The sequence below is a fragment of the Nelusetta ayraudi genome, unplaced genomic scaffold (genome assembly GCF_046127955.1).
Source record: "Nelusetta ayraudi isolate G7.1 ecotype Tasmania unplaced genomic scaffold, CSIRO-AGI_Nayr_v1 ptg000022l, whole genome shotgun sequence".
Lineage (NCBI taxonomy): Eukaryota > Metazoa > Chordata > Actinopteri > Tetraodontiformes > Monacanthidae > Nelusetta > Nelusetta ayraudi.
Window position 1 is genome coordinate 5,170,186 of NW_027466072.1, and position 23,909 is coordinate 5,194,094.

The window sequence follows — 23,909 nt, forward strand, 5'->3', positions numbered from 1 at the left end:
GCCAAGGCTGCGGACTGGAGGCAGCGGGAAGCGTGGGAGGGGTGGAGAGATGAGCACTTAATTGAAGGCTGGTGATTTTGTAAGAGAGAGAACAGGCGGAATAATCTGCTTAGGAGGAGGATGAGAAGTTAGAGAGACGGACAAAATGAGGCAGAAGATGAACTTGTTTGGACAAACAAAGAGATCAAACGTTTGGCCGTTCATTGGAGCAGAAAATGACGGGGAAAATTAAAGCCACTTCGTCCCGCCAGAGGAAAAGTCGCTTAAAATGTGGTAACAGAGAAAAAGGCAGAAAGGTGTCCTTTATTGCATCCTTTTTATTAAATGCCAACTCTCAAAGAAGAATGTGTACATCTCTTAAGCAGGTCTTTGACCGTTCATTTCCAAAAGTAATAATATGACATCAGTAAAGTTCTGTTTTTAGCAGTAATACAGTTGAAGTGCTTATCAGCCGAAAAAAGGGCCGACAGAGATCAGCAACAGGGCGAAAAAAACAACAGAACAAATAAAACAATATACAGTGTACTGCCTACAATCTCTCTCACACACACACACACACACACACACACACACACACACACACACACACACACACACACACACACACACACACACACACACACACACACACACACACACACACACCCTTGATAATTAAGACATCAAAGCAAAACAGCCTGTTCATCAGGAAACAGCACCAAACATTGAAAATCAACCGCAGCAGATATAATATTAATAATAATAATAATAATAATAATAATAATAATAATACTAACATTCTTAACATCATCGTCATCATCGTCATTATCACCATCATCCATCAGTCATAGGAATCTTTAATATTTGCAAATGTACAAGTTCAACCCGATAGCAACTGCCATGAGAACATGCTGAACAGTTCCGAATGCTGCCCACATTTAAGACATTGAGACAGTCGTGCCACCCTCAGCCCAGCAGAGGGCGACATGCAACAAATCACCAGAAAAAAAAACACACAACCCCCCCCCCATCTTCTTTTTTTTGGACCCAGAATTCCAGTCATTCTGGAGTGTGTCTCAGTAAACCGGCGTGGACGCCCAGAGGTTGTGCTGCACACAGACGTGTGCGTGTTGGAAAGAGGAGCAGAGTATTGCTGAGTTTAATCTGTGCAAAAGAAATTTCTTGAGGATCGCCGACTTTCCAATTTCCAACAAGGAGCTTTTGGTGCAGAGCTTCCACGTGTCTTTTCCTCAGTTGTATATTTGGTGTGAAGGAGAGGTTTTTACGTCTGGGCGGCCGGCAGGGAGAGTCCTGGCTCCGTGCCACCGGCGCCCCCTGCTGCTGCTGCTGCTGGTGGTGTTTGGGTCGGGGACGGCGGGAGGCTCTTGGGTCCCGGGCAGAGCAGACCGCGCGACGCCACATGGTCCCCGTTCAGGTTTTTGTAAGGGTTCCTGCGGGGCGGCGCTCGCAAGCAGATGGAGGGGAAGCGCAGGCCGGCGAGGCAGCAACCGGGGCAGGACACCACCTCCACCTCCACCTCCACCTCCTCCTGCTGCTGCTGCGGCTCTAGCGAGTAGCCGCTGCTCGAGCTGAACGGGGACGAGCCGGCTGGGTCGGCGGGGACCGAGCCGTAGCCGTTGTTGTTGGTGGTGGTCGGCGTGGTGGTGGAGGAGGAGGTGGCGCTCCAAGCCAGGGGTCGGCTCGCCACCACGTTGTTGTTGTCGGCGGTGGCGGTGGCGTGTGAGAGAGGCGGGAGGCAGGGCGGCCCGTTGGAGACGGCCGAGCCCCGGCTGATGGGGGGAGGGAGGGGCGTGGAGAAGTGAGAGGGGGGCGTGGGGAGGCTGGAGCAGGGCGACGAGCTGCTGTTCTGGGTCTCTGGAGAGCTGGCGCAGTCCATAGACTCTTCCTCCTGCTCCTCCTCCTCCGTCTCCTGGCTCAGCAGCTCCAGTGACAGGGGCTCCAGGGAGGCGGGGAGGCCTGAGTCTCCCCCCTCCCCGCTCAGCCTCTCCTCCCCCAGCAGCCTCTGCATCTCGCTAGCACAGCTCACGTCCACCGAGTCCACCAAGTCCGCCGAGTCCACCTCGCAAGGGAGGTCCAACTCATCCAGGACGGTGCTCGGTGCCGAGGTGAGGTTGGGCGGTGGGGTGCAGGGCAGCGAGTGGCAGCGCCGGTGCCTCCGGACCGCCGGACCCTCCGAGTCCGAGTCAGAGTCGCAGTCGGGCGGCGGCGGCAGGGTGAAGGTCAGCGAGATGACCGACTTGCTGGGCGTGTCGAACAGCTTGATCTTGCCGCCTTTGAGGTCCTCCCTCCGCGTGAAGGGGTTGACGCGAGTGGGTGGGGCCAGGCTGACGCTGGGGGGCGTGTCTGAGGGGCGGAGCATGTCCGACTTGCTGCGGGAGAGTCGAGGGTCGGACAGGAGGCCCAGCGAGCGCCGCCGCAGGGAATCCACCGCCGGACAAATCGCTTTTTTTTTTACAAAGGAAAGGAGAAACAAAGTAACACATTAGCTGCGTTTCCATGACAGTTTTTTTTCGCAAAATAAAAGCCATATTTCTAAAATTTTGACAAAGTACAATTGCAATTTGCAGGTAAAAAAATATCCTCCTCTGATTCCAATTCCGATTCTCCTCCGTCCAATATAATGCACCATGTTCACTTGAAGTGAACTGGTCATGTGACCCCGTATGTAACGTCCGGTGATGCGTAAATATGAAAAAAGTGTTTCCATGACACTTTTGCGATATAGCTCTTTATCGATACGTCTGAAAAACCACCTCATGAGAGGCTAAAAACCTTTTCGCCATTTTTGAGATATTAAGGTTTTGCGCAATTCTAGGGGCAGCGCAAACGCAGCTACTGAAGCAGGTTGAAGATGGTTTTGGGACGTTTTTGCCATTTTCAGTTTGACGGCTCACCTTTCACTGGCGACTCTTCCTTCCGTTTCCTCAGCACCTGATTCTTCTGCAGCTCCACCACGATTTGGGAGAAAGATGGACGGACCTTTACGTTCAGCTGGCAGGACAGAGTGGGGGGGGGGGGGGGGAGCCGTTCAAGCACAATTTCCATTTCATTCCTTTGGCAGTGATTACTTGTAGCTTTTTTGCATTTCTCAATTTCCGATCTTTTGTTAATCATTTATGTAGGAGCCATAAATGGCTCATTTTATATGACCGATAGATATAACTCAACAAAGTTTTGACACAATTATTCTCATGGTTTATTTGGTTCATTTTGGTTGTGGATTTTTCATACTATTAGTATAATTTGCACAATCACAGGATAGTTGGCTCGGAGAAATGGCTGGGGACTACTAATTATTATAGTCACCTTTTCACCTGTACTGATCATCTTTGTAACTGCAAAGGGCGAGTTGTGGGTCACCGTATTTTTTGTTGGCGGCTGTGCATCCCTACCTCTGACTTTTTTCCTATTTTTGGACACATTATAATTAAGTTGTTCCTTTCCTTTAATACATTTTTATTCTACATATATTGAGCTCAGTTTCTTTATTTTTAAGTGCGTCTGACAAACAACAAAGGCCAACTTCAGCCTCTCAAGGACTTCCTCCGGTAGTCGTCATAGTTTGTCCTGCATCTAAAACGCATTTGAATAAGAGCCAGGTTGTTTGAGGACATATGTATTTCCTACACGGAGAAAACAAGCACAAAAAAAATGAGAATTGACGTGTAAAACATCTTACTGTGCAACATGAAACAGCCATTTCCAGGAAGTCAGGTGGACAGTCCCCGACCATGTGCTGGAAGGTCTGCACATCCAGACCAAAGTTCTGCACAAAAACACAGAGAAAAAGCCCCTGGGTCATTTTTGTCTCTTTTTATGACAAGGCCACCAGCGTTATAAATGCTTCCTTAAAAAGAGGCTTTTAATCTGACATAAACACAGTGTCAAGCTACAAACCACGGGTGCACAGTAATATGTAAGTGGGCATATGGAGCCGAGAGGGGCTCAACAACATGTACTGACAGATTTTACAGTCAATGCTTTGGTTTTTGCAGTAGTTATTAGTACACAGGTAAATTTTACTGCAAATAAGCATCTTCTTTAATGAGGTAATAAGCATCCCTGGTACAAACACAGTTGCAAAAAACACATTTATGTTTTGCTCTTCAAAAGGAGCCAGAATACAACCGAAACAGATTACTGAAGTCAGTCGTCCTTTAAAGCAAACCTACAGTCACGATCACCGAATGACCACATGAAAATATTTTTTATCATCAAAAACCCTCCTACATTATTAAATAAATACCTATAAGTAAATGACAAAGAGACCTTTACAGGAATTTTGGCCCGCGCTCCGTTCTTTATTTTAGCCAATATGCAACTGGCGTTGACACAAGAGCAGCAAAGTTTTTTTGCCTTCGTTTCTGAGCTCCAGCACATCATCGATCTAATCAAACAGCCACTGATGAGCAAGTGACGATAAGGGGATTTCTGACGTGACGAAAGGCGACGTCGTCGGTACCTCTGTACGCGGCAGGATGTCGGGGTCGGCCTGTATCCTCGCTATGATCTCACAAAGGACGATCCCAAACGCAAACACGTCGACCTGCAGGGGAAGAACAAGTTTAAAACTGAACAGACACACAAACAGGGATGAGAGGGACAGAACATGTTCTCATTTCTTGTGAGATATATATACATATATATCTAAATAAATATACACACATACATAAACACACACACACATCATTTTTATAATGTATGAAAGTAGATTTGTATTGCACAACAATCCAAAAACTATAAACAGTTTGTTACATAACTACATTCCTGCGTGACACAACCCAAGTTAATATTTAAGTGGTTCCCTGCAGTGGTTTATTTGAGGGGCTTTCATTACACCCTTCATGGACTTTGAGCTGAGCGGCTGAGGCATCCGTCAGTACCTTCTCATTATACACCTCTCCTCTGAGCATCTCTGGGGCCATCCAGTAGGGAGAGCCAACGATCGACAGACCCTCCTGCTCGTCCTTGCTGCAGGGTGAAGAGGGCAGAAAATAGAAAAGTAAAGGCTTGTGTGTATTGTGTGTTTAGCTAAACACATACACTATTTTGTTGGCTTGTGAAAAAGATCATAAATTTGCATGTTGTAAACTGTAAAACTTGTAAAATCCTGCATGTCACACATGCTGCAACAAAGAAACAATGCACTAAAAATGACAACAAACGCATTTCTTGGTGGGCTTCTTCTGTGTTACTGCACTGAAGCAAGCCATTCAGATTTTTGCTGCCTTTCTACTACCTTCCTACCCATGTAGACATTTTTTTGTGGCCGAAGCGCCGCTGCATGAGCGCTAGTGGCCATCTTCCCTGATAGGTGGCGCTAGGAGAGCTGTGGATGGAGCAGGTAGCGGTGGGGGTGGGGGGCGTTCTTTGCCCAGGAGTTCCTTGACCAAACAAACCTTGTTCATTGTTGGCAATTAGCTTATATCGTATTAAATGTGGAAATGAACAAAATAAGGCCAGATTAGAGATTTACTAGAGATTTACACTACCAGTCAAAAGTTTGGACACACCTGTTTCTTCTTTATCTTTATTATTTTCTACACTGTAGATTCATACTGAAGAACTCAAATATATGACCAAGATATGTAGATTAATGTGGCAAAAGAAAAAAATGTTAAGATATATTTTATATGAAGGGTGGCTATTCTAGATCATCTAAAATATAAAACTTGTTTGAGTTATTTCACAGATTTTTTTCTTTAATTCATATTCCATATGTGTTGATTCAAAGTTTTGATGCCTTGAGTGACAATCTATAATGTACATAGTCATGAAAATGAAAGAAAAATCATCAAGTCAGCAGTATGTGGCCATACCTTTGACTGGTGGTGTACATATTTGAAAAAGTAACTAAAAAAAGAAGAAGCATATTTTGGTCGATTCTATGACAAACTGATGAAGCCACTGATGACGGACTGAAGGCCGGACAAGAACCGTCAGGTTAACGGGGTTCACGCTCCATTTCATTCATGCAGAGTGCAGTCAAAAGGGGTTTTACAGGGTGAAACCTTCCGCTCTCATCCAGTTTCTAAGAAACCACAATATTGTTTCAGTTATGTGGAAATATGGTTGTGCAATTTAGCAACAAAAAAAAAAAAAACAGGAAGGAGCGCGCAAGTGTGCAGAGGCAACGTGCTCCAATACACAAACACACACACAGTGTGAGGCAGATACTTCCTCTTTGTGCTATTTCCATCTGCTGCCGGGGCCTGTGACAGTGCAGAAGTTAACGGCGGGGAGGAGACAACGCGGCTCCCCACGTCAACACAACTTCAAATGTGTAAACAGAGAACGAAGAAGGAAACTCGGGGAGTTCGGGGGCTGGGGGGGGGGGCACAGAAGGTTTGTGACAAGCGCAAAGTATGTCGGGAGATTACAGGACTCCTCAATGAGCCGGAGGGCAGCAGAGATCTAGAAAGAGCAAAGGAAGAAAAAGCAGGCGGCAGGACTGGAATAGTTTGACCTTATTTGGAGGTCTTTGCCTAAACGCTCTTTGACTCCTCTCCTTCCCTCCCCCCAAGTGGGAGGGCATTTGTGCCAATGCAAACACGCACACACGCGTACATGCATACATGCCAGGGTTCGAGAGCGGGCTTGTCAACATGGTCCCCGCTGCAGGATGCGGCGGTGCTGTTTGAGTCAAATATCAGAGCAAACACGCTTTTCAAAACTGCAGGAAACTCTGCTGCTATTGGAAGTATCCGGAGCAAACACACGCACACACACATTCACATTGATAAAGTGCTAGTATGCACAAAACACACACACACATACAGAAGACCTGCATATCCAGAGTATATTTATTTTTTAAATTTTATTGCATTTTGTCACTGCTCCTCCAAAGTTTTTTTCTTTTCAAATGTTTCATATTGAGCACAGAGTTTCCTGCCGCCCCGCCCCCTCCCTGACAGTGACACATGCGCTTGTATAAACACACATGAGAAAGGTGACAGGGCAGCAGCAGAGCAAGCGGAAACGTGCACGCGCTGCACTCTCAAAACACACAAGGGCACTCGGGGTGAGAGAGGCCGCCGTCTGGTGTCAGGAAGAGCTGCTGCCTTTACCGTCCCACCGCAGGACCTCCTGCAGCAGGGGTCTCCCTCACACTGCCAGCACATGACCAGCCTTAGAAAGCTTATTGATAATGTGGGAAGAATTTACCCTCACAAAGACAAATACTTTCTGATACCTCATGTAAAAAAAACAGTCCAAAAAACAGCGCAGCAAATAATTGTAGAAAAAAAAACATTTCCTGCAGCCACGTTTTGCATTTTAAAGCTTCGTCGGAGAAACTTCTGTTTTTCCAGCTTCATTGTTTTCACACCGAGTCCTGTTGCATCACATGACCGAGCTCATCAGTCACCGCATACTGTATGTCACCCGTGTGGGCACAGATGTTAAGGGCAACAACTGTGTAGACGACTGTGAGTAATTCCATTAAGCTTCCCCACTTCATTATTTTTTATGACCCTTGACCTTATTGTTCATGACCTCAGTTCTTCTCTTCCCCCTGCAATTGCTCTGCCACATTTATGGCGACTGATTCAAAATAAAAAAAAGTGCCACTTAAATGTCACTGCAAATTGGAACCTGCTGATGAGGAATCGCAACGAGCCGACGGCCGATGACACCCGACAACACAAATGTCGTTTCCCATAAAGGGAATTTGCGGTTTAGACGAGCCGTGTTGCACTCAGCATTCTCATATTATGCAGTGTTGAGAGATGGAAAATTTGCAGAAAAAGTCACTGAAGTGGGACAAACAATTCCTGGGATAAGGCAGAACAGATAAAATGTGGGGGAAAAACATAATGAAGAAAGCGACTTATCTAATCACCATATAGCTGATAGAAGTTGGGTGAATGGACAGTTTGGGACTCACCTGTAATCAGGGATTTTTTCTGCAAGACCAAAGTCTCCAACGATGGCTGAGCACACGCTGCCCTCCCAGCGCACCAGGCAGTTCTGCAGTCAAGCCAGGACACATTCAATTCAGTTGCGAGTATGTCTTCACATCCAATAGGTACCACAGATAAATGACTCATTAATTTAAAACCAAACAAAAGCACAGCAGATGTGACTTATTGCAGGACATGAGGCCACTCTTGATCTACAGAAGATTATGCAACAGGAGGAGTGAACCATTTACCTTTGTTTCTGGCCTTTTAACCTTTACAGCTTCTAATGTGTACATTTGATGAGCTCTGGCAAGACTGGTACTGAGGTAGCGACACCATTAAAACCCATGGAGGGGAGGTGTGGTGTGGGGCCATTGGCTGCGCCCATTTTCCTTTACTAGGTCCTCAACATTTCGCAATTGTACACCCAAAAATATAAATTCTAGGTCCAGTGTTTAAAATTTGGCTTGTTTTATGATTTTTATATTGGTAAAAGCTTAACATACTGCCCATAAATACATTAATAAAAGTGTATATTTGCAGCACTATAAGAGTAATTTGGTTTTCCTACTCTTAGACTGGTTCCCATATGTAATAAAATATACCGGTACATATATATAGAGCAATAAGGCTCTTAGCTGTCATCTTGCACCGACATTTTTTAATGAAGCCCACCTGACAGTGCTCAAAAAAATTAACACAGCGTCAGGTGGGCTTCCTTCAATACTGACTTCCCTAAAAATTTTACACACTGGACCTTTTAGAGAATCAGGCCAAACAAAAAAAATAAAGGCATCGCAGTTTTCCATTTAATCCGTTTGTTTGTAGAGTTGCAGGATCTGCGACACGCCTCTAGAGCTTCTGAATATAAAGTAAAACATCCACAAATATTTGCAGTAAAAAGACTCCGGCATCTCAACAAACAAACAACATCATGTGCTCCACGTTTCGGGCAGAACGTTGAGGTGCGAAGAAGACGCAGTTTGCTGTGTGTGTGTGTGTGTGTGTGTGTGTGTGTGTCATCACCTTGGAGGTGAGGTCCCTGTGGAAGAAACCCTTGCTGTGCAGGTACTGCAGTCCACGGGCGATGTCCAGGGCCAGGCTGATCCGTACACACCATGACAGGTACACGTCACTGCCCAACAGCTGCTCCAGGTTCCCACCATTGATGTACTAGACAGACAGACAGACAGACAGACAAGTGAGTGGTTGCAACCTGTAGAAATCTGTGAACTTTGTGGATGCTTCTCACTTCCACTCTTTTCATTTGCCATTTTCATGCGACTTGGCCCCGTTTACACGAAGACGGGTTTCTCTGAAAACGCACAAATATTTAGTTGGTTCGGCCTTGTGTTTACACGAGGCCGGCGTTTTCACTGAAACCATGCTTTTTCGAAACCGCTCCTCAGGGTGGATAAGCTTGAAAACGGTGCCTTGCCCGTATTCGTCTAAACGCCGAAACCGCTCTTTTTTGGAAATGCTGATGTCACAACTCAAAACCCCTCCTCCGCCCTGCAAACTGAGCGGCCGTGAGGTGCAGACGACCACTTGTGCTGCTCACTCCTGCAGTCTCCCATTAACCTCCACTAAAACAAACCGCAAACAATAATGAACAGTAACACACGGTACTCGTGGATTACTTTTTATTGATTTTCTTTTGGGTCGGCGGACTAGAATATTGAGCCAGGAACCCTAAATGACTCCTAGTCAATCCTAACATGGACCTTGTAAGGCTTTAGGTTCTAAAATAACTCGAAGCAGAAGTTCAACTCTGTTGTTTATCCACACCGTCTTTTTACCTTTCTTTCTGTGATATGTGGTACTAATGTTATGAGCTAGCTCCTGCTTCTTTAAACATTACGTGCTTCAGGTGTTGTTCTTCCGCATTCAGGGAGTAAACTTGTGGCGCCATACCAGGCCTGACATAGGTACTACATTGTTTTCAGTCAGGAAGAAGGTAAACACTTTTTCTTTCAAGAGTTTTTTCGAAAATGTGCGGTTCTCTGTGTAAACGGCCCCGAAGAGCAACGCATGTGTTCAATGTCACCATGGAACCCCTCAGCGGCCCTCAGCTCTTTTATTTTCACAAACATTTCTTTTTAATCCCCTGCGCTCCTCCCCTCACCCACTGACCTTCTTAACCGGCAGAAAAACATAAAGACGCGTCACTTAAACACAACTTGGTGCACACAACAGAGCACCAAATCCCCTCTTATCCTCTGACCTTTATTTTCTGAGCGGCTCAGTTGCCGGGGTGACGGCAGGTAAAAACCCACCGCATGTAAGAAACGGGTGAAATGTCACGGGCTGGTCAAAGATCGCCACAACCGATGATTCAATTCTAGGAGAATTCTCAAAGATCAAGAGGGAACACTTTGCCGTTTCAGGTGCAGAAATAGCAGCGGGAAAAAAAAAATCTGAATTTAAGAACTAATAAATACTTAAATTCTGATTAAAAAGTCAGAAACTATTAATTTTCTAATAGTCAACACTATGGGACATACATTGAGAAACATGGTGAATTCTGTATACACTTTAAATGTCCTTCATCAGCGTCTTACCTCTGTCAGAGCGTGAAGCTGCCCCTCGTGGACACACACTCCTATAAACCTGCGAGGCAACACAGCAAAACACACACGTGAAAACAGAATCACTTAAACAGACCCACAAAGCCGCTTATTGCAACATCAACCACGAACACACACACACAAAACGTGCTTTCCTAATCGGCCACGAGACGACATGAAGGCAAGGTGTGCTAGAAGATTCCGTTTTTTCCTTGCCTGAGTATGTTGGGGTGCGATAGTCGGTTCATGAGCTGGACCTCCCTGAGCATGTTGGCTCTGTTGCTGGCCAGGATGTTCATCTTCAGAGCCATGACCTGCCCTGACACTCGGTGTTGCACCTAAAAAAAAAAAGGGAAGAGGAAAAAGAAAAGATGGGATCTTAACTAGATGCATTATTTAAAAAGAACACTTTGCAGTTCGCCTGAGTGAGGAGGTCTGCATGCTCAAAACACACAAGTCTGAGAGTGCTGAGTCACGATTCCGCCCAGGAAAATACTTGAGCAGGTCAGTTTGAGTTCCTGCAGTATTTTTCAGCTGCTCTTGCAGTCTGGAATGGTAATAACGGTGGCGGGATGCGCTCGTCCTGCCTCGGGCCACTTGTAAGTGCAGATCTGTTTGCCAACTTCTTGGACTTGTGACAGAGTGGCGTGTGAGAGGAGGCGGCAGCGTGATCGTTTGACGTGCCGCGCCACTGACAGAACTCTGAGGTGTTTTTGCTACGTGCGAGCGGTGTCGCCCGGCCCAGTGACAGCGACGCCCCGTGTGTCCCTGCGACGGGAAAACGCCATCTCGCGACTTGCAGAGCAGAAATGGAGAGAACGATGATGGAGGGACTGAAAATGATGCTTTTATAGTTGTAGTCCTAGCGGCTCTTCAAATGGCAGCTCAGTTCATTTTTAGACCAGCGAAGCAAACGCATTGATCTTGACTCACATTTGATCAATCTGTCGTTGCACTTTATGGAAATGCGAGCACTCGGACACAGCGAAAGGATGAACCGTTGTGAGTCTGCGGTGTGTGAATTTACCGCAGAGCCGTCGGTTCTGTACACTTGATACAGATACATTTGAAAAAAATACACCTTTATTTAAAAACACACACACACACACACACACACACACACACACACACACACACACACACACACACACACACACACACACACACACACACACACACACACCTCGAAATTCTGAACGTTGACATGCCACTGACATCTATTTTCTATCGATGATCAAATGCTCAAGGTTGTTCTGTTATACACCGTTTCAATTCAATTTCAACATTCACGCTGCAGCTGCTCATCACAGGAACATTGATTCAGACCAAATGCCGGACTTGAAGCTCTGGCTGCCGACCCAGCTTCCCTCGAGTTAATGGTAAAGAAAAGATGGTGCGGTGAGGTTGTGTCATCATTGACGACTCGAGTGTGTAACGAAAGACAGCGAGGAGGAGGCGGAGGAGCAGGAGGGGGAGGAGGAGGGCTTGGAGGAGCGTGGAGGCAACGTCTGAAGCCAGGATCAGAGCGGCGAGCCCATTAAAGTGCTGGAGTGCAGCGAGTAATGCTATTAATACTCCCACACATGCACGCGCGTGCACACACACACGCACACACGCAGCCGCCCTCGTCGACGTCACAGCCAGTCAATGAGAGGTGATCTCTGCTGTGTTAAACTCGCCCCTCCACGCCAACAGTGGAAAGTGCTGCACCTTGCACCTGCACCATCCGTGCGGATGCACCTGTGTAGATTACACACATTGTTGCACGGTGGCCGCTTCACTCTGCAGAGAGGAAGCAGAGTTTCAAAATGGGAGTGTGGAGGAAGTGCTCGTCTCTTCCTCTCCTCAGCACACACACACACACACACACACACACACACACACACACACACACACACACACACACACACACACACACACACACACACACACACACACACACACACACACACTTTCTCTCATTGTGATAGTATAAATGATTTCCAGTGATTTATACATTTTCCTGTATGGCTGTCACAAGAAAAACATAAATTCAAAATAATCCAGTGCCTTTCCAGCTGTTATGAGGAAACTTAGTAACAAGTGAGTGCAACAAGCCCTGGTCGAGGTCGAGCACACAAACACTGACTCATGCTCGCTGGTTACAGTACAGGCGCAGGACAACTGCTGATGCAGCAGCGGTCACTCGCTCACCCCGACCGCTTTGTCCCGGCACATAAACAACTTCTCGCTCATCATCATCATGGTGCACAGGCTGCCCACTCGCACACTCGCCCGCCTGCCTGCCTGCCGGCCCAACTGCTCGCCACTGAATTTTCTCAGGTGCGCGTTTAAACCACTGGGGTGCGAGTGGGCGTCCTTGCTGCCTTCCTTCCTGGTCATCTACACTGACTAGCGTTGTAGTCAAGACGGCACCAACTGAGACGAGATAAGAGAGTACAAGATTGAGACAAGACCAAGGTCATAAATGCGGGGAAACCTTGAATGTCTAAGCTCAAAACCAAAGTACGCTCATCTCACTCGTGGTGGTAGTGAAAGACCTCAAAGTTCTGCATGGCTCTAGGGATGAATCAGTGAAACAAAAGCTTGCATTTCTGTCATTATCGGTTATGGCAGTGGTGGCTGAATTTTGGTAGGTCTTGATCAAAAATTCCAAGTCCGCCCAGTCTGAGACCGAGACAAGACTGAGACAAAATGCCGCAAAGTCCGAGACGAGACAAGACCCTTAAAAAGTGGTCTCGAGACCAAGAAAACTCTCGAGTACTACAACACTAGACAAGGGCACACCCGAAAAGACTCCCCTCTCAGCAATGCCCCAGCCTTATGAAGCATTGCAACTGTAAAACAGAGAAAAGGTCACACACATCACTCATGTGCAGCAACGTCGGCAGTTAGCCAGCGGTGCTGATGCGGCAGCGAGACTGATGCACAGCCGTGATTTGAGGATGTGTCATGGGGTGGCACACGCAGGGTCCACACATGGGGTCAGACCTCAAGAGGATGATTGCAGCAGCAACGCCAATGAAATGACAACCCAACCGGCCGTTTATAAATGCTTGGAGTTCTTAATAGATTACCAGGTTTCAAAATAAGGCCAAAAAATAAATTCATTATTTAGAGTTTGGAGTGGAAGAGTGTTTTCCCAGCAAATCATCATGGAAAAGAGGTTAGGACTTTTGAATTAACTCCTAATTATTTTTGCAAGAACTTACAATATAAATTAGACTATTGAGTTAAAATTCAAAATGAAAAAAAAAAATCAGTATAAAAGTACATAGAACGAAAATGTCACAGCAGTTTTGAATGAATGTTTACCATGGATGTAAAAAAAAAACACCAAAAGTCAGCCGTAGAAAATATATCAGGAAGAAGCTTGTTCCAGCTTAGCAGGGAACAGAAAAAGCCCCAAGTCACCACAACATTTGCACCTTGAGCTCAGCACCTCAAGTAAAAAGTCGGCTGACCACAAAAACCCAGTTTTGCTCACGTGAACTCTTGTCCAGATAAAGTGAGGCCAGTTCCACCCAGAGCTTGAAAAACAATCAATTCTAAGTCGATGAGCAGCAGCATTCTGCATGAGTGCATTGCAGCAGTGATTCTCAAGCTGATTGCATACATTTTCCTTTGTAAAATTAAAAGCCAGAAGATGCTGTAACCATTGCTGATCGACATTGTGGAAAAAATAGTGCATTTGACAGAAAATATCACAATATTTCTGAATATCAGTCCCGAGCCTGATCATCAGGGAGCAGAGAAAACTACAGACGAAATCTCACACACACACACACACACACACACACACACACACACACACACACACACACACACACACACACACACACACACACACACACGGCTGAATGACTTTGCCTCTGCACTGTGGGTCATCTTTACGGGCTTGTTGTCCCTTGTGGATGTGGTGAACATCTCCCCCCAGCAGGGCACCACGTCATGTCATGACTAGTCTCACGGTTTGATTTTAAGCCTCCCCTCCATAAAAAAAACAGAAAGGAGGACAAATTTGTTCCTTGAAATTTGAATATAACCCTTTTCAAGACGCGCAAAGAGCAGCTCGGGTCTATTTCACAAGGCTGCTGTGAGCTTCAGTGTGAACTGTGAAGGGACCGAGGGAAGGGACTGTGAAAGCCCCGAGGGAGATCAAGTCCCCTCGGCCTGCATGTGCACAGTGTGCACAGGGGGAGATCAAGAAAATTAGCTTCTCCTCTGAAACGACCCAGGAGTTAATCTGCAGCCCGAGGCTCTGCACTCAGTTACGGTGCAAAGCGTTCACATGAGCGGCGGAGCGGTGGGCGGCCGGGCCACCGAGACGAGCGGGCGAGCGAGCCTGCCAGCCAGTCAGCTAGCCAGCGAGCAGCGGGGGAGGCTGGCCGCCGTCGTAGCTGCGTGTGGTCGTGCTCAGAAACACAACCTGATGCAGGAGGCACGCAGCACCAGGTGCTCAGGCAAACCGGCACACGGACCTCCGAACACAGAACGACACGACCCAGGAGGGTTTCCACTAGGGCTGCAATTACCGATTATTTTTGTTGTCGACTTCTCTCTCGATTACTTTTTCTTCACACCTTTGTTATACTGTTGCACTCTGATAATGTCAAATATATCAAAATAATGACACACAAAGTATTTATCTGTTACATAAAACGTCATCCGTATATTCATTCCCGATTTAAGGGTCATATCTAATGTTTATCACAGCTAAATATCTTAAAGAGATTTCTTACAACTTAAATATTGAATTAATATGCCCTAAATAACACAGTTGATAAGTGAAAAGTGAAAGAGTGTTACAATTCAGTATAGACGCTAGTATTGACAGGGGCTGTAATTCACTAATTACTGCCGTAAAGAAGCATTTACCCAACTTGAACTATCGTTCGCTAAGCTAGCTTGTTTCATGATTTACCAACGTGCGAAAAAATGCATCATAGGCTGATGTCATTTCAAAAATATCTACGAAATATCTATCCTGGACGTTATTTGTTTTTAAAGGGGGTTTGAAAGGTGCTTGCGTATAGCCGTGGTGCTACCATGGAATGCTATGAATGCTATGCTGTGAATGATCTTCACAGAGTCTGTAGCCAACATGTTTCGCAGCTTCATTTTCTATGAAACATTCCAAAACTTTAGAAACTTTAAGGTCAGAGTTTTTGAGACTTTTTAGAGAAGAAGCCGTTCTTCTTCTTTTGTTCTTTTGCAGGATGTGGGTTTGCAGGTTTGTTTTAACTCATAAGGAGGATTTCCACTCCGTTACTCAGACTGTGAAGTCAGGCTTTCATGTTTTCCAAGAGCCTGCGAGTAGATTCTGTTGCCTTTTTTTTTTTTTTTTTAAAGGGACATTCTGAATAAAAATAAAGCTCTTTCCGTGTTCACCAGAACAACAAATCCCACAATTCTTGGTTCGATGCCAGAGCCAGTCGCCACAATGGACTGTGTGCGTCTCCGATTACTGTACGACAAACACACACACACACATTCCATTCCTGAGACAAAACAAAGTAACAGTATAAGACCATCGTGCGTTGGTGTCATCCAGTTGTTTTGACTCAAACAGCTTGAGATTCACAGCTTCCTGAGCAACAGATGCCTCTATGTAAAGCTACAGCTAAACAGGAAGAACCAGGGGGCATGTCCTGTCTAGATGCATCATGGGAAATGTAGGTTAGTAGGCATCGTGTCGTGAAGGGAGGATGAGAAGTACGTCTGAAAGTCTGCTTTAACTCCAGTCTTACACGTTGAATGTCACACACGGTGAGCAGTTTTACCCATTGAAAGCAGTTGTTTTAAAGCCAGAGGTTGTAGTTTAGGGTGGTGGTCACACACACACACACACACACACACACACACACACACACACACACACACACACACACACACACACACACACACACACACACACACACACACACACACACACACACACACCGGGGAGCGGCCTTCCTTCAGGTTGAGCTCCCCACGACCGCCCTGCCAAGATGTGGACTGGAGGAAACACTCATTGTGCCCAGATATAAACACACACAGACCTCCCTGATACATTCTATATACGTGTGTATGTGAGTGTGTATGTGTATATTAAACAAAAAATAAATAAAAGCTGCACGCAAATAAAATCAGCAAACACACGTGAAAGGAGGGAGAATTTCAAATTGTTGTGCAACTCTTGCCCAACAGGCTCTCTCTGGCCCAGTTGGAAATGCGTCTGAGGCGAGAGACGACAGGCCTATCAGGCACAAACTGTTGCCTTTGTGTGGCTGCGCCGAGCAAAAACAAAAAGGCGAGATACTTGTGAGTGTCGGAGGAGGAGCAGGTCCCGACTGGGGCCTGGAGGGTGGGTGAGGGATAATGAGGCACAAGTGCTTCACTAAGCTGCCGCTGATCAAGTCTGTACTGGCTCCTCCATACCAAGACCGTCTCCCACTGGCAAAGCACACACACACACACACGCACACACACGCGCACACACGCGCACACACACACACAAACACACACACGTCTTTTTGTATTGCTGAGTTTTTTCCAGCTGATGGTATCCACATCGCGCTGACAAACAAAAGGTCCAACATCAGAAGAAGAGCTGGGCTGCCAAACAACCCCAGAACTGAAGATTCCAGATAAGGACGTGATCACGTCTTCTGCTAAAGAAGAGATTTTGCCCAAGGGGAAGTGATTAATGGCTTTATTATTGAGTTTATTGCATTTCTCCCTGGGCTGTTTTGACTGAAACTCAGCCTGTCAGACGAAAGAACGCTCACATCCAGATCAGATCATTCATCAATCAATCAGACTTGCATCAACATAAACAACTGAAAATGTTTACGGAAAGGAAATCAAGGCATTTAAAAAAATTACTTCTCGTAACTCGTTAAATGTATATAAGAAATAAATATAAAGAATAAGGTTGAATGGAAGTTGTTTTGCGCAGCCTTCACGTACATGACACAAAATAACAAAAAGGACACATTCAAAGGCCTGGGAAATTTTGCACTCTGTTTTGATGTATTACCGACTGATGATCGGCCTTTGATAGCAGCTGCTGGCACCGGTTGAATAGCAGGTACATACAACACATGCAGTTACCACAGTGATGTGTGGCGGCCCTTTGTCTCCGCGCTGTAGCCCTGTCACAAGCAGCTGACACACACATACACACACTTAACCAGCTACTGATGGGATTTTTATAATATCCCATGTGTCCCTTTGTCCCAACACTCGTCACGCAGTCATTACGATGGCTGCCAGTTTGTCCGTTCTTTACATTAAGAAAGTTTCATGACAGGATTTAAACCAATTGATTTAAATGTCTGTTTTAACGTCCACTGCATATGACAACAGGCAGTTTTTACTTTTTTTACTTTTTAATAGCTTGTTGTATTTGTGAAGTAGCTTATGACACTCGTTCGCACACCCACCAGGTGCACGGTGAAGACTGGAGGGAGACGACCACAGAGAGTTGCGCTCTAAGAACAACTATTGTCCAACTGGCATGTTTGAGCTTGTGGCCTTGCTGCTCGAGGTTTGACCTCTCAAATACCAAAAGCGATCAGGATTTCTAAGCCACAAAACATTTCAGGGGGCCGAGAAATTGCCAGAAAACCTGCGGAATTATGAAATCCGTCGAGCAGGAAACTTTTGTGCGCAGTAGAATTAATCACAAGCCCGAGACTGTTCAAGTTTGCATTGGCACAAAGGAGCAATATTTGCTTTTTGCTTTCCCAAGAAAACAAACAGAAATATGCAGAATGCAGAAAAGCGGGAAAAAATAAAAAATAAAAAGCGCCTTTCCGGATCAGGTCTGAACCAGCAAACTGATCTGTTATCAGACGACCTCAGGATGACATGACGTGAACACGGAAACACAGAGCAGAACGCTCTTCAACTTGTCTTGAAGTCGCCTTGCGGTCATCTTCACGAAACATGATAGTATAATAAATCAATTATGTGAAGACACTTTTGTGAATTGGATACTATTGAAAGGAAGAGGAGAAACAGCACTTGAAGGAGTTGCCTCAACACGAGTTCCATTTTTTGTATTTTTACCCTTAGGGAGGAGTGAACAATGGCTCCACCAAAGCACACATGCAAGCACAGATTCAGCCCCAGCGGCCCCAGCGTTTGAAGATGAATGCAAGACATCCACTTGTATATTTAACTGGCCGCCAGATTTTTATCAACAAAGCGGAACAAAGTTGGGCCTCCACAAGGATACCTCAACAGAACTCTAAGGGGCCGTTTACACGGAGACAGATTTTTTTGAAACTGCACATTTTCGAAAACGCTCTTGAAAAAAAAAACTGTGTTTACACGAAGCCGTGTTCAAAAAAAAGAATCCCATTTACACGGATACGCTGGAAACGCCTGAAAACGATGTCGTACCTATGCCAGGCCTGGTGTGGTGCCACAAGTTTACTCCCTGAATGCAGAAGGAGAAGAACACCTGAAGCATGGCGTGTTTAAAGAAGAAGGAGCTCCCTAGTTGCTAACAACATTAGCACCACTGAGAACTTAAAGAAAGATCGCTGGTGAACGATTGATCCACGAGCACCGCGTTTTATTGTTCACTAATGTTTGCAGTTTGTTGTATGCAGTTCTCATTTGAGCAGTTGTGACATTTCAGAGGGCGGGTTGATCCAGGGAGCCGTCAACACTGGCATTTGCATGCTCATTAGTGATTCAAAGGGAAGAGCTGAGGGACCGGCAGAAGGAGCAGGAAATTATCCTCATTCACCAAAGGACCAAAAATGCAGCAATGGTGCAGAAAGTCTACATGCATTTTTAATATTCGCTAATTTAAGACACAAATGAGAAGGTATGAGTCAGTTTCCAGCAACTAAACCCTACCATTCTTCACGTTTCAACACAAACATGAAGATATCCTCCTGTCAGCTGCAGCACTCCCAGGACACACAGAACAAAAACAGCTGAAATAATTGTTGATCTCCTAGTTAAGCACAATAAATCCAAGGCTTCCTCGGAAGTACATCTGTGATGCTGCGCAGACATAACAAGTTCCCCTTTTTTTGGAGGGGGCGGTGGAGAGGATCTGTGTTCTGAGTTCAAGCTGACGTGATGACACCATAACCGCTGATAGATTTCTAATCTGCCGACCCAACTGTCAGAGGAACAAGCGCAGCACAACATAAACTCGCCGCCACAAAGCCGTTTACATTGAAAATGGCTTCCGAGGCCAAAACATTCCCAGCGTTGATGGAAAATGGAAAATCCATCCACCTGGTGTTGGTCTCAACGCACGCTTGTCGTCAGCCCCCTACACTCCTGCTATTGTGTAGAGTTCTTACAAGCACTGCTTCATGAAACCCTGAAAACCCAGACGGATCCAGAACACCTGGGTGTTTTTTTAAAAAAAAAAACATGTCAGAAGGTAAACACACACACACACACACACACACACACACACACACACACCCCTCTGGGTGTTGGCAGCACCTCCTCGTCTCCTGTTATACCAACAGCCTTATTGTTCACTTTAACTTGCAGGTGTTTCTTGTGGCTGGGGGAGATGAGGCCGATGTTGAACAACCTGACAAGACCAGCATGTAGAAAACACAGCGAGTCTGTCTGTCTGTCGCACATCCCATTGTACAAGATGACATCTGTCGTTGAAATTTGATCCAAACAACTTCCACTAGAGTGAGTCAACGAGGCTGCAAATCCTTAAATTACAGCATCGCAAAACAAAAACTATTCTGCATTGTTTTGCCTTCTCAAAACCAACCCACAAAAGCATTTTTAATAGAGTTATTTTCCCCATTAAGTTTAGTTTGACAACTGTTGCCTGCGTATACAAAGGTTGTTTTTACATGATAACTTGCTAAATGATCTTACTACATCAAAAACCCCTTGCAAATAAACCGCAGCGGGGCTCCGTAATGTCAAATTATTCAATTCGCCTCGACATGCATCCCGGATCAGAGAGAAGCTCAACACTCAACAAGTCTGCAGACTGTTCTAACCAGTCTGATGCTGCCTCCCTACACCAGCTCAGCCACTCACATCTGCAGAATCGCCTTCATCAGCAGTGACTTTTTTGAGAAGTGAAAATAATTCATTTCACCAAGAGAGGAAACTGAAATATTTACAAGTTCCAACATGTCATTTTGGAATTTGTGTGCTGACTGAGAGACAAAAACAGGAACGTTTTAAGAAGCCCTCTGAGGAAAAGGGCATCTTTCCTATTCTTGGACATAAGGAAAAAAAGGTGATAAAAAATAATTACAAGCTACAACTCTGTAGCCCTGGGGCAGTCGCAACAAGGTATGCGGAGCCCTTTCATCCTGATGATGCTTTAGGCATTCCGAACAATAAACGACATAACTTTTGTCTCGTAAAACAAGAAAAACTAAAACTGTTGGGATAAAGAGCATCTTCTGGCTACCCGCTACAATTGTGGACGCCGCACACTGGGGCTGTGTGCGGCCCTTTAGCGTTAAACGCAAAAAAAAGGGGGGGGGAGCGAGCGTGATGATGAGCGAGGGGGAGGATGAGGGCGGCCCGTTCACAACAGGTAACGCAGAGTGTTGCGTTACCTCCACGTGTGACCGATCCGCCCGTCCTGACCGGATCCACTTACACTTAAAACACACACACACACACACACACACACACACACACACACACACACACACACACACACACACACACGAGAGTCCATCTCAGGCACAGAGTGTGGGTCGGCGCTCACACGTGTCCAGAAAGGAGGGCCGTTTAAAGGAGGCCAGCAGGTGTGAGTTTCAACCAGTCTCATAGGAGCAAAAAAAAAAAAAAAAAAACTAGAACAACCAACTGCTTCCTGTAATTACGGTGCGTCCGAGGTGTAGGATGAAGAGGGTTGGCAGTGGGTCAAGTTGAGCTGATGTCAAACAACCTAATCAAGTGGAGGGAGGGTGGGGTGCTGGGGTGCTGCCTTGAGCTGATGGCTGTGGACCAATAAGCTGGCAAAATGTTCACAAATGCATGTGTGATAATCTTAATAAATAAACCTCAAGTCAACTCAGACAGACAGACATACAGACACTAATTCTCTGTCTCACCTTGAACACCTCGGAGAAGAAGCCCGAACCGATCTTCTCTCGGCTGAAGTCATCCAGGCGCGCCAGGCTGGACACGGCGCTGCGCAGGGCCCGGTACGAGGACGGTCTGGTCCGGTTGGTCCCGTGGACGCTGTGCAGGGGCGGCTCCGCGTCTCCTCGCTGCTCCGGCTCCTCCGACTCTCGCCTCTGCGCCTGCGTCTCCATCTCGGACGCCGCGGGAGGAGAGGGGGAGTGAGGAGGAGGGGGAGCAGGAGGAGGGGGAGACGCAGGAGGAGGGGGCGCGGGAGGACTCGGGTTGTGCGCCGTAGTTGCAAATCCAGCCCGGCTAGTGTTGACGGTCCCCCATGTCCGCTTCAGGGCCACGGCGCGCAGAGATGTGGGAGGAACAGAGTGTCGCAGCTGCTTGGCTTGGGCCTGTATCCTTGTGAGAGATTCCCGCACAGGTTCCTCTAACACGCTACACAGTAGCGGCGGCGGCAGCAGCGACGGGGTTGCATCCTGCAGAGTCGCTGCGCACTTTTGGCCGCAGCTCCCTCTGAAAGTGCGCAGGGATGCAGCCGCTCCTGCCGTCCTCGGCGGCAGCGGCGGCGTCTCCGGATCTCGGCTTCCTTAAAACTCTGCTGCTGCTCCTGCAGTGGAAGAAGGCCGGCACTCCCCTCTCGCTGCCGACCAATGGTGTCGCGGCGTGCCAGTGCGCAGGGATGCCTCGCTGGCGCCGCAGCCTATGAAGAGAGCGCAGAGTGAGAGTGAAGAGGGGGGCGGGGCGGCACGCGCGCGCGCGCGGAAAACACACACACACACACACGGAAAACACACACACACACACACACACACACACACACACACACACACACACACACACGGAAAACACACACACACCACACACACGCACACGTAGAGTGCTGCGACATCTGATGCGATCGATCCGACCGCCACTACATAAACTTCCATCGTCTGTTCAGCTCCAGGAACTGATGTGACGTTCACGCCTTCTGCACAGTTTATTTCCAATACATTTTCTGCCGTGACGCTTCACAACGCTTTTCGGGGGAGTGAGGGGGCATTAGACGCGATCACACCATTGAAACCGCCCCTCTCTCCCCCCCCCCACGTTTAATCTACATCACCCAGAAGACAATCTGGCTCAATCTGCTCGTGATGACACAATAATGCCATCAACTAGGACAACAAACCGCGCGGTGTGCTCGTCGTAAACGCGGCTCAAGTTATCTGTTCGCCGGCGATAAGAGCCGTGAATGCAGCACCAGATAGCGCCTCTCAATTGTGAAGTCCTGCACTTTGCACACGCGAGCACGCACACGGGCACCCGCTCTTCACTTCTTTCCCCAGTCTTTTCTCTTTTTTTCCCCTCGCACTGATCTCATCACCTGGACAGCGTTCACAATTGCTGATTATAAAAATGAAACTCGTCCCGTGGACCCCCCCACCACCACCCTCCGCCTCCTCCCCGGGGAGGGAGCTGCGTCTCGCGGATCTCCCTCTGGACGCTGCTGCTGCTGCTGCTGCTGCTGCTAAATAATGGATGTCCCCCCGAGCTGAGAGCCATGAGCTCGTCTGTCACGGTCTCAGGTCCTCTCCGGATACACAAACCTCCACGTTCCACACGCACGCGGTGTTATGCACTAAATATTAGCCTCGCGTTTCAAAAAAGCGCTGACGCACAGCTGCGCCGAGCGCGAAGCCGCCGCCGCTGCCGCCGCCGCCGCTGCTGCAGCTACTGCAGCTGCAACTTGTACCTGTTCTCCTGTAGAAGAGCAGCCACCACCTCCTCCTCCTCCACATGGGTCCTCCGCCACCGAGATCAGCGGTGGCCACCGGTAACCGAGGACTCACTTTGTGGGAATAATCATCTTCTGCGCGGCGAGAGACGTGCACGCAGGTGTCGCTTGCAGCGCCTGCACCCCCCTCTCCCTCTCCCTCTCTCTGCTGGCCCGCCTGCCTGCCTGCCTGCTGCCTGGTCGCCCTGCCTGCCTGCTTGCTTGGGTTCGCATGTAGGAAGGGAAGCGGCGACTTTTGCTGTTCTTTATTGGCAGACGGCAAGTCAGGGCGGGTCCACGCATGATCACTGCACAAAAATGCACCTGTGGATGTGCATTTTACTGGCACGGCTCTCACCTGGAAATGTGCTCTGACAGATATAATCAAATTCTCCCAAAATAATTTGCATTTTTTTTGGGGGGGGGGTGGTGAATAGTGTTTTTTTTCCGTCTCAGAAGGTCAGATGTCATTCGGGTAAAGACAAGTCATACATTATGAGATTGACTTTTATTCTGGTCGTTGGTTGTTGTTGTTGTTGTTGTTGTTGTTGTTGTTGTTGTTGTTGTTGCTGCTGTTGTTTTGGACCTCCTCAG

At 47.1% G+C, this 23,909-nt stretch overlaps 1 protein-coding gene across 2 annotated transcripts; it reads right to left on the reverse strand.

Moving 5' to 3' along the window:
* Positions 1 to 299: 299 nt before the first annotated feature.
* On the reverse strand, positions 300 to 23,444 carry tesk1b (testis associated actin remodelling kinase 1b). Of its 2 annotated transcripts, none has more exons than XM_076028277.1 (11): positions 23,295 to 23,444; positions 21,538 to 22,259; positions 10,685 to 10,806; positions 10,463 to 10,511; positions 8,928 to 9,074; positions 7,886 to 7,968; positions 4,884 to 4,971; positions 4,463 to 4,546; positions 3,680 to 3,766; positions 2,895 to 2,991; positions 300 to 2,442 (listed from the first exon to the last, which is right to left on the reverse strand). In XM_076028277.1, the coding sequence occupies exons 2-11, from the start codon at positions 21,739 to 21,741 to the stop codon at positions 1,262 to 1,264; spliced, it is 2,142 nt and encodes a 713-aa protein (XP_075884392.1). In that variant the 5' UTR covers positions 21,742 to 22,259; positions 23,295 to 23,444; the 3' UTR covers positions 300 to 1,261. The 2 variants fall into 2 exon arrangements, with proteins under 2 accessions (XP_075884392.1, XP_075884391.1); XM_076028276.1 differs by having other exon boundaries at positions 300 to 2,445; positions 23,295 to 23,443.
* Positions 23,445 to 23,909: the final 465 nt, after the last annotated feature.